The sequence below is a fragment of the Malus domestica genome, chromosome 05 (assembly GCF_042453785.1).
Source record: "Malus domestica chromosome 05, GDT2T_hap1".
NCBI classification, from domain to species: domain Eukaryota; kingdom Viridiplantae; phylum Streptophyta; class Magnoliopsida; order Rosales; family Rosaceae; genus Malus; species Malus domestica.
The window spans coordinates 29,377,687-29,388,597 of NC_091665.1; the positions used below are offsets into that span (position 1 = coordinate 29,377,687).

At 38.7% G+C, this 10,911-nt stretch overlaps 2 protein-coding genes across 2 annotated transcripts; both read left to right on the forward strand.

Annotated features, from left to right (window-relative positions):
• Nucleotides 1-791: 791 nt before the first annotated feature.
• Nucleotides 792-4,064, forward strand: LOC103435859 (oleoyl-acyl carrier protein thioesterase 1, chloroplastic-like). The gene is made up of 7 exons (XM_008374281.4): nt 792-1,617; nt 2,143-2,276; nt 2,357-2,470; nt 3,012-3,107; nt 3,215-3,302; nt 3,375-3,443; nt 3,550-4,064. Exons 1-7 carry the CDS (start codon nt 1,255-1,257, stop codon nt 3,823-3,825), a joined length of 1,140 nt encoding a protein of 379 aa, XP_008372503.3. The 5' UTR covers nt 792-1,254; the 3' UTR covers nt 3,826-4,064.
• Nucleotides 4,065-9,201: 5,137 nt separating this feature from the next.
• Nucleotides 9,202-10,419, forward strand: LOC103409212 (uncharacterized). The gene is made up of 2 exons (XM_070822552.1): nt 9,202-9,783; nt 9,826-10,419. The coding sequence occupies exons 1-2, from the start codon at nt 9,348-9,350 to the stop codon at nt 10,263-10,265; spliced, it is 876 nt and encodes a 291-aa protein (XP_070678653.1). The 5' UTR covers nt 9,202-9,347; the 3' UTR covers nt 10,266-10,419.
• Nucleotides 10,420-10,911: the final 492 nt, after the last annotated feature.

Sequence of the window (10,911 nt, forward strand, 5' to 3'; positions counted from 1 at the left end):
AAGTGAATTTGAATCACATTATTACTAACTTATTGTGAGATTAAGTTCACCATTTAATATAAATAATATCATTTGTTCTGGAGGCTCATTACTAACCTGATCAAGACATCATAAGTAGTTCAGCAAACCCATTACTAACCTGATCAAGACATCATGCGCTCGACTGCTTGTGATGACCTATTTTTTCGGTATCTTTATTTGGGTCAAATAGTGTCCGAAAGAGAACTCAAGGGACACGAGCTTCAGACTCAAAGACTAAACTTTCATCACATAGCCTTGCAAGTAGACAAAAAAACAAATACAAGTGAGAAGGAGATGGGGCGAAAGGGACACATCAAAACACTTTTGCTCTGCCCAAAATTGCATCATGCTTGGCCTTGTAAGCGGAAGGATATTAGGGAGACTAAATTTTATAAATCAAATTATGTGAATATTAATGATTAAATTATTACTCAAGCGTTAATTAATATATTTATTTTATATTAACAACACGTGATTTGATTTTCCTAGTATTGTTTCTAAATTATTATGACCGATGCTTAACCCAAATTACCTACCTCTCGTATAAAGGAAGATATATAGCCCAATTTAGGCCCAACTACTAATAGTGGGCCAGTCAAAACCTGTACCAAGGTGTGAAACCCAATTGCCGGTGGTTACTGGGCCCACAAAATACCCCTGTACGCCCACACTATAAACCTTGGGGCCGACAAGTCCCCAATGTCGTTCGACCCCAACGACAGTATTCCAAACGTCGGCTGATAAAGCACCACGGTCCACGTGCATGACTCAAAAACTGTGGTCACACTCCACTTGGCCTCCCGTATCCGGAAAGGAATCATTTTCAGATGTGTTCCATTAAATTCATCAAATCAATTAATTTGAGTTTTTAAAATTTGATTAAATAGTTAAATTTACGGATTCATTTAAGGGTCCAAATTCATTAATTAGATGGATTTGATAGAAATGATTTGGTGATGATTTTTTTCCACCGCATCCAGTCGCCTAATCCGGTTGGGTTTCCGGATCCAAATCCAGTGGCAATCTCGTAAATTCCTCCAAACCCGGTGGCGTTTCCGCTCTCCGAGGCTCCTCCACCTCGGTCCTATCGGCCAGAAAAATATTATAAGCAGAAAAAAGCGGCTTTTCTAAGTCACACACAAAATCTCTTCTTCTCTGGTTGGCCGCCGGTCTTCTCAACTTCCTGTAAAAAAATAGTAAAATAAAGAGAGAGAAAGTGACGAAAGAGAGGAAATGTTGAAGCTCTCGACATACAATGGAGTGGACCAAATTCACGGCGTGGCGGCCCAATGCCGCTTCCTTGGCCCACCCAAGCCCAACCCAATTTTCCCCCGCCGGAAAGACGGCGCCTTTCTTGCCCGCTGCGCTGCCTCACCTTCCAAAACGCCGGTTCTCGCCGTCGTATCGGACCGGGGGCCCGGGAGCTTGGCGGGTCGGGTCGAGACGAATACCGGGCCGGTCACCCTCGCGGACCGGCTGAGGCAGGGGAGCATGGCGGAGGACGGGAAGTCCTATAAGGAGTGCTTTATAGTGAGGTGCTATGAGGTCGGGATTAACAAGACTGCCACCGTCGAGACGATTGCCAATCTCTTGCAGGTGTGTTAAGAGTTGGAATTTTTGGTTTCGATTCAATGTGTGTTTGCTGGGTTTTATTTGAATTTTTGTGGGAAATGTTCATTCTTTTCGATTCGATTTTTGTGGTTTGTAGAAATGTATCGATTTGGTTGATTGGATTTTGTTTGGGGAAAATTTGGGGATTTTTGTTTGGTATATTTGCCATCTCCCCCACATGCATTTATGAAGTGAATTGCATGGTTTAATGGTCCAATTTACAGTGGTTGGAGGAGGGGGAACGTAAAATTTGATTGGGAATGCAAGTTACCAAATAACTGTAATTATCTGATCACTGTAATTTCTGATTTAATTAAGTGATTTTTGTTTTGATTGCTTGAAATCTTAGTTGCCTAGAAGCAAAGGGAAGAACATTGTGTGATTATATTCTCTTCCTTAATTTTTTTTTTTTAACTGTATTTCTGGATTAGCTAATTGAGTTTCTGCATTGTGGAAACAATTGGTCTTCTTCTGATGATTTTCGTTTTCTGTGATCATTTTGTGATGCAGGAGGTAGGATGCAACCATGCTCAAGCTGTTGGCTTTTCTACTGACGGATTTGCGACCACAACCACCATGAGAAAAATGCATCTCATTTGGGTTACTGCTCGCATGCATATTGAAATCTACAAATATCCAGCTTGGTGGGTGTTCTCTAGATTACAGTTCGGGTTTTGATTTGTAATCCGGAATGTGAAACTTAAAATGTGGGTTCGTGGTACAGGAGTGATGTCGTTGAAATAGAAACATGGTGCCAAGGGGAAGGGAGAATTGGCACTAGGCGTGATTGGATACTCAAGGACTATGCCACCGGTGAAGTCATTGGAAGAGCGACGAGGTGCGTATTCTTTTTATTTTTGTTGTTCTAAGCTTTTAAGACATCCATGAAAACATGATATAAGTATGGAAACACTGATATTTTGTCATGCAACATTGAATTTACGTTGAAGAACATGTTATTGTATTGAACCAACTTCCGTATTCTCATTAATATTACATTTGAGTCTGGCATCTCTCTAAGAACCAGTAAGCATGTACATGCGGCAGGTCTTTGAACTGTAAAGTTATTATCTTCTTGATGCTCTGAAAGGAACCCAATTTCTTTTTTTTCATCGATGCCTATTGGGCATGACGTCATTTTAATTTGGCTGCATGACTATTAGCACTGCAATCTTTGCTCATATTTTTTCTTTGCCTTTTCCTTTCTCTCCTTTTTGATAAATCAATCATCCATTTTGAAGATTGCATGTGAAGAAGTTGTTGAATGTTTTCTGCAATTCTAATGTATTGTTGTTGGATTGTTCTAGCAATTCTCAGTTTATGTGAGCCTATTCTGAGATATATTCTAAAAATTGGCCATATGTACTGCATGTTTACAGCAAGTGGGTGATGATGAACCAAGACACTAGGCGACTTGTGAAAGTCACCGATGATGTTAGGGAAGAGCATTTAGTTTTTGCTCCACGAGAACTGAGGTAAATGGTCCTTTTTTTTCACATTTTGTATGACTTCATCGCTTCTATATGATAAAGTTATCCCTCATGCACAATCTGCTGATTGCTTTCTTCTCTTGGGATGATAGATTAGCATTTCCAGAGCCAAACAATAGTAGCTTAAAGAAAATCTCCAAACTTGAAGATCCTGCTCAGTATTCTACACTGGGACTTGTGGTTAGTATATCTTCAATTCATTTATGTTGTCAAATTTATCCAGTAATCTCAGTATGCTTTTTAATTTCGCAGCCAAGGAGAGCAGATCTCGACATGAACCAGCATGTTAATAATGTCGCCTATATCGGATGGGTTCTAGAGGTTGGCATCTATGTCTGTTTCATTCATATGTTTGTTTTTGTGGTGTTCTATGGCCGTAGGTTATTGTTGGTTTCATAAGAGATGTTTTCAATTTTATCTTTTACAGAGCATGCCTCAAGAACTCATCGATAGCCATGAACTGCAAACAATCACCTTAGATTACAGGCGGGAGTGTCAACAGGATGACATAGTCGATTCCCTTACTAGTGTTGAACCTTTAGACGATGCTCCAGCTCTTTCAGGTAACGGAACAAATGGATCCCCTACTGCAACAGAAGATGATAAGGACTACCGTCAGTATTTGCATCTCCTAAGATTAGCAGGCGATGGTTCGGAAATAAACCGGGGACGAACTATCTGGAGAGAAAAACCTGCAAGATGAGGAAGTAATCTTATCTCTTGGTTTCGCCGGTTTTAGGGTTGATTTTTGTTTCTGTTTTCCTTTGTTTTTGTCCATTGTATGAGAGGTTTTGTTTCCTAGTTGATGTCATCTGTCATATTTTCGTTTTCAGTTTATTTCTTTCCAGTTGTCCTCTTCCAAATGCAATTATTTCCTGCACTGATGTGCAATGTAAGGTCTGGATTTTAGTTGCAAATGTAATACTTATGTTCCAATTGCCATCGTTTGTGATTCTTGCTGGTTTCCTTTTGGATTGGTGCAAGCTTCAAAAATAACAGCCTACGGTTTTGTTAGTCATCGTTGGCTTATAACTTTAATGAAATACGAGTTTGATATTAAGGGAACGATGTTATTGAGACTTCAAAAAAGTCATTGTTTTCTTGTATATTTTTTTTTTCATTGCGGATGACTTTCGATTGGATTAATTTTTTTTCTGTTACACTAAAGGGAGTTGAACTGTCACAAGGAATAAACCTATTATTTCAGGCAGAAATTCTTGGACCTTTAAATTAGGGATGTGCTATCTACACACCTCTATTTACTTCTCACACTCCTTGTTCATTTATGTCATTTGATCATCGTCATTTCATTAAATCCTGAAAATTAAGAGAGTGTGTGAGAAGTAAAAAATGTCTGTGGATATCACACCCTTAAATTATGACCCTACTCTTCAGCACGGATTAGGAACTTGAAAATAGGTTTAATTCATGAAACTCTACTTTCATGTTTGAAAAGTGCATTAATGGGATAGTTTTTCATATTTTTTTTTAACAAACAATATTATTTACACTAAAGATGTGAGGGAGTGGGTATAATGGGCTAGCAATAATGTGGTTCAAATTCGTCTTTAACAAGAATTGAACCTAAGACCTTTCACTTACCAATAAAGAAAAATACTACAAGATCATAGTACTAAGTGGCGGGATAGTTTTTCATCTTACATGCATTTCAAACTGTGACAACCCGTCCCAAATTTTACTATTTTATAAATTTTAAAATGTGAAATCACGAGAATACCCTAGAGATGAGGGTATTGACTTTCGTTGATCGCTAGTTCAAGATGCGTATGAACTATTACCTTACCGTATTTCAAAAGTATGTTGGTAAGGGTTGTTATTTATTCTATTCATTTCTTATAGTTATTGTTATTTTTATTAATTGAGAGGTTAGAAAAATTAACGGGGAAAAAAAAAGAGGAAAGGAAAGAAGAGAAGAAAAGGAGGAAGGCTGCCTGATGACAGCGAAGTGGAGAGAGAGAAAAAGAAGATGGGCACTGCCCAATCAGGAAATGAGGAGAGTGAGAGTGACGAATGGGAGAGAAGAACCAGGAGGGAAATGAGGGAGGTGTGGAGCACCTAACCCAGCTGACCCGTACACCCACAGCAAAAACCGGTTTTGACCAGGTTCTAATTCCGGCTAGATTCCACCACTTTTCCGACGAAAGTCACCCATTCTTCAACTGGAAATCATCCCTTGACCTCCTCTCTTCTATTTCCACCCAAATATGGAAAAGATTTGGGTGTAAATCATTGAAATAAACCATGGGGGTGCCGTGAGACCCATGCTCGAAATCCATCAATCGTGAAATCATCTCCTTGAATTACCACCACTAGAACACTCCTCTAGAACACAAGAACAAAGCCCAGGCAGTGGTTGAGGCGTCTGAGTGAGTATGGAGGTCGAATTGAAGCACACCATTTTCTAGGGTTTCGGCGGGTTTGAGCAAGATTGGAGCTTTTCTCGGCCAAATTGGACTTGGCCATAGGTATAAAGTTTACTCTACTCATTGAGATCTTCATTCTTGTAAATTTTGATAATTTTTGGAAATAGTTGGATTTTCCGGCGAGTCAAGGCGGTCGACTGCCACCTGCGGCGGCGCGTGCCTAGGGGACCGTCGATGTTATCCTTAGGATAAATTAGATGTCTTGAGTTTAGTTTTGGCAATTGTATATCGTAGGTTGATCGTTTGGACCTAAACTCATTAGGATACGTTACTTGGTAAAGATATGAATCGACGATCCGACCGTTGGATCGTCACCAAACTTTAACATGTTATAGTACATAATATTTGAGGACCATAGAAACTTACGGATAAGAAATCCGACGTATGGATTTTCCTAAATTGGATTTGTAAGTTTATAAATTAAAATGTTGACCGCCATTTAGTTTTGGCAATTGGCAGAGATCTGACCGTTGGATCGTAATGAAACCTTAGGATGTTGTTCTAGAAGTATATTGTGGATCTTTGGAAGCAACGGATCAGAAATCCGTGATGCAGATCTTCCGAATTGAATTATGTAAGGATGCATTTTATGTAAATTATGTATTTTATCGATCAGAACTCTGAGATGTGATTTGATAATTGGTCATAGGCGACGATGGTTCATGATGACTCAATATGCGTGCTAGAGAGTCGTAGCACGGACCTCAGGTAAGTGGGTCTTTTCCCTTCTATCGTATACACACACACACATATATATATATATATGATTGATAATTCCACAAACAGTTATAAATTGATTACTACATATAATTACTATGAATGCTGTGAAGTACTAATGCGAACTACAAATGGCTTGATCCCTATTTAGGGTACATAGGTAGTCTAACGAGACATTAGATGCAGCCATAACATAAATAAGATAAAATAATTGAGGTAATAGCCTTGTTGGGAAATTGTGCAAGGTGAGGGACATTGGTAGAAAATGTGAGATTTAACCATATGAATTAGTGATTGGATGTTGGTCATAAATCATGGTGTGAAGGATCGAGAATTTGAAGTACGGAAACATAAGTAATGATAGCTAATTAAACTAGTGTCTAGTTGGGCTTATCACTGATATTTATTCTCGGAAATAAATAGTTCGGGAGTAGAGCGTTACAGCTTATGCATTTTTATGCCATAATACACACACACACACACACACACACATATGTATCTAATTGAAATTGCTATAACATGGTTGAGTAATAAATTGCATCATGGTTTATCTATATGTATATTACCTGCACATAATTATTATGAATGTTTGAAGCGCAAAGGTGAACACAGGAGACCCAGGTAAGTTCAGTTGAGTTTATGGTATTAGTTGAAATGATCGAGTGATGGCATGACTATATTATGTTTTAGACAACTCCAACATTGTCGTACATGTTGCCTATGAGTTGTATATGTCATATGAGATGCATTTAGAGCTCATAAACCTGCACCCCGGTGTTAGTGCTCCGGCCCGTGGCCAGGCCACAGTCCTTCACGTGATGTTCACCCACACACCTTACGCTCACCTTGGATCCAAGGTAAGTGCACAGGCCTGTCGTACAGACCACTATAGGTGGTTCCGACTCGTAGGTGACCCGTGATTATTCGCACAATCTTCACATGATTGTAGCACTTGAGCGTATTTATTTACACTTAGTCATGTCGTACATACCACTATAGGTGGTTCCGACTCTTGTGTATGGATATATGATGAGCTAGCATATGTGATGAGATATATGATGAGCTAGCATATGTGATGAGATATATGATGAGTTAGCATATATGATGAGATATATGATGAGCTAACATATGTGATGAGATATATGATGAGCTAGCATATATGATGAGATATATGATGAGCTAGCATATGTGATGAGATATCTGATGAGCTAGCATATGTGATGAGATATATGATGAGCTAGCATATGTGATGAGATATACTTATGAGCCAGCCTATGTGATGAGATATGGATAAGTCGTACATGTCACAAGAGGTGACTTTGACTTATGAGCTAGCATATGTGATGAGATATGGATAAGTCGTACATATCACAAGAGGTGACTCTGACTTATGAGCTAGCATTGATTGATGAGATATGGTTGTAGTCGCACAGGTCACCATAGGTGACTCCGACTGGCGTGCTAATATGGGTTATTAAGCACATGATTATTGATATTGTTGATGAGATGTTGTGTTGTAGTATATTTATGGATTTATTGTTGATATACTTTTGATTTCACATTGATACGTGATATGATTTTCCTGGAAACTATACAGGTGTTGCAACGAGGGGTTATAATGTTTTATATGGTTTCTATTAAAATTTTATTTCCAGGGTCACTCACCCTTGTTTGGTTTTCACCCTCCAGGTTTTATTAGCTGAGCTTTCTTATCGTCGAGGATTCATGGCAAGTCTTGGTATTGGAGATTACCTTTGATGGTACGATTCTTAATTCATTCTACTGTACTTACTTATGCTTTAACGTCACGTGTGAAGAGGGTTCATTCCCGCTCACTAGCGCACTCTAGTATTTAGGCACTCTTAGGTTTAAATTTATTCACATTTTTCCACATCATCACACTTTATGGCTTCGTCACCTTCCAGATGTCAGCCAGCACAGCTCGATTTGGAGTCCTAGTGGACATTCCAAGTCGGGGTGTGTCATAAACTCCCATGAAGAGAAGTTGAAACTCTTGCCCCCTTTGTACCCTCATTACTTATTATTACTTTAAATAATCATTGAAAATGTCTAAAATGACGATAAATCAAATATCAATTTGAATCGATGAAAATAAAATATGAACAACATAATTCAATATCGACGATATAGTGATAAAAGACAATGACATGAGATATATGCTAAAAGTAAAATAATTTCAATCATTGAATTGATCCAAAATCAACTATCAACGATATAGCTGACACAAAATGATTAGAAATTAAATCTCAATTGTTGAACTTATCAAAATGAAATTTGGACGACATAATGGAGATTTAAAAAAAAATTATCATTTTGACCAATTTCTCATCTTACACAAACCAACATGAAAATAGTATTATCTTATACCCAATCACTAGGAATATAGATGGAAAGTCCATTCCCAAGGACTCATTCCAAATGTTTAGGAATTCAATTTTTTTTAACAGACAATATTGTCTACACTAAGGGGTAGGGGATGAGCTAGTTACAATGTGATTCAAATTCACATTTGGCGAGAATCGAACCTAAGACATCTCACTTACAAATGAAGAGGAATACCATTAAACTGTAGTATTAAGTGGCTTCAAATTTAAAATGCATAAAATGCTACTTCTCTCCTTAATATAGTTAAAGTTGTATCAATTCCAAAACCATCCATCAAACATCAAACTTAAATGCTGCTTTAGATTCAGAAAGCCTTATCGTCACGAAACCATGAAAATCCATGGCCATTAAAGCTTATCAATGAAGTTACCATTTGCTCCTACCTGTTACCAACAGATCAACCTAATTTCAAACCAACAGGAGAAACCCTCACCAAACTTGACTGGGCCTGCAGGGATTTAAAACGCAGCAGTTCCACTCAACTTAGTCATTCCATAAAGACCAAAATCTCCATGCAGACCCTACTCAATGCCATTACCGAAACAGAGTACATAAATTAATCAAAAGATTCTCTCACTCTCACTCTCTAACTCCCTCTCGCAGAGTGCCACTATTAATAGCGGGAGATCTCTACGCAGACTTCTCATGCAAAATAACTATGGAGAACAAAAGGGTGTTGCTTGTTTTCATTGTCTTTGTAGGGTTTCTTGTGAGTTCTGAAGGGGTGACCAGTAATAGTGAGAAGGAAAAGAAATTAGAGGAGGTCTATGATGCCAAAAACTATGGGGGATACGGTGGATATGGAGGGTACGGAGGATATGGGGGGCCATATGGAGGCTATGGTGGCCCTTTTGGAGGATATGGCGGTGGGGTGCTGTCATTGATTCCATTGATTAGGGATTTGCTTCCATTGCCATTTCTTGGTATACCTGGGCTGGGACGATTGGGGTTCGGTTTCCGTGGGATACTTGCAGAAGATCAGGGTGGGAAAGGATATGATGATAATTACCCTAGAGGTTATTATGGCGGGAAGGGAGATGATAATTACCCTGGAAGTGATTATTACGGGAAGGGAGATGATCCTTACCCTAGAGGTGGCTATGGCGGCCGGAAAGGAGATGATCCTTACCCTAGAGGTGGCTATGGCGGCCGGAAAGGAGATGATCGTCACCCTAGAGGTGATTATGGCGGGAAGGGAGATGATCGGAACCCTAGAGGTGATTATGGCGGAAAAGATGACAATGGTGGTAAGGGAGATGATAGTGATCACGGAGGCAAAGGAGAACGTTCCAAAGATGATCGTGGTGAAAAGGAATGTTCCGAAGATGATCATGGTGGAAAAGGAGACCGTTCCGAAGATGATAACGGTAAGAAAGGAGATCATTCTAAAGAAGATAACGGTAAGAAAGGAGACCATTCTAAAGATGATCGAGAAGGAAAAGGAGACCGTCCTAAAGATGACCACGGTGGGAAAGGAGACAACCCCAAGTATGATTATGGTAGGAAAGGAGGCATTCCAAAATATGATGATGGAGGGAAAGGCGTCGGTGGAGCTGGCGGTGGTGGCTATCCATAGTCACTCACCCGACCACACAATGCTTTGACAGGCTCACTGAACTGAGGCCTTATTAACTACGTACATAAATAATCATGAGCCTAAGAACGTTGTAAACTCAAATTATACGTAATGTTATGGTCTTGTTGTTTAAATAAACGTGCTTCAATTATCACTGCTCTCTCTATCTCTCTTTAATTTGTTTATGTTTTAGGCCATTTTTCTTTTACTCTTCTTTTTACAAGACAATATGTGTTGTAAATTATTATAACTTATGAAGACGGAATTTAAACTTGAGTAAGCAAGTACATTGCCCTTAACCGCCCAACCTATAATATCTCCGCAAAGATATTATTCCGTTGCCGGTCCCGAAATTCTCTCCGCCTTGAAATAAAAGCCATTGTAGTGAATGAATGAGCTCCTTTACTTATCTTGTCTTCAACAAAAACGTTACTAATTAAAGTATTGTCAATAATTTTGTCAGAACATCTACTCTATAATTTTCGATACGTATCAGGGTAGGGTCACATCTAGGGTACATAAGATATCCAAAATCCGAATAATAAGGATCTTTAACATTTTATACCACTGTCATAAAAATAAAATTTTTAAAAATTAAAAAATTAAAAATTAAAAATTAAAAAAATTAAAATCTAAGCCATAAGAA

Coding starts and splice junctions, on each gene's coding strand:
- LOC103435859 (XM_008374281.4), top strand. CDS start 1,255: ATGTTGAAGCTCTCGACATACAATGGAGTGGACCAAATTCACGGCGTG. Junction 2,277..2,356: donor ATCTACAAATATCCAGCTTG/GTGGGTGTTCTC, acceptor TTCGTGGTACAG/GAGTGATGTCGTTGAAATAG. Junction 2,471..3,011: donor GTCATTGGAAGAGCGACGAG/GTGCGTATTCTT, acceptor GCATGTTTACAG/CAAGTGGGTGATGATGAACC.
- LOC103409212 (XM_070822552.1), top strand. CDS start 9,348: ATGGAGAACAAAAGGGTGTTGCTTGTTTTCATTGTCTTTGTAGGGTTT. Junction 9,784..9,825: donor AGATGATCCTTACCCTAGAG/GTGGCTATGGCG, acceptor CTTACCCTAGAG/GTGGCTATGGCGGCCGGAAA.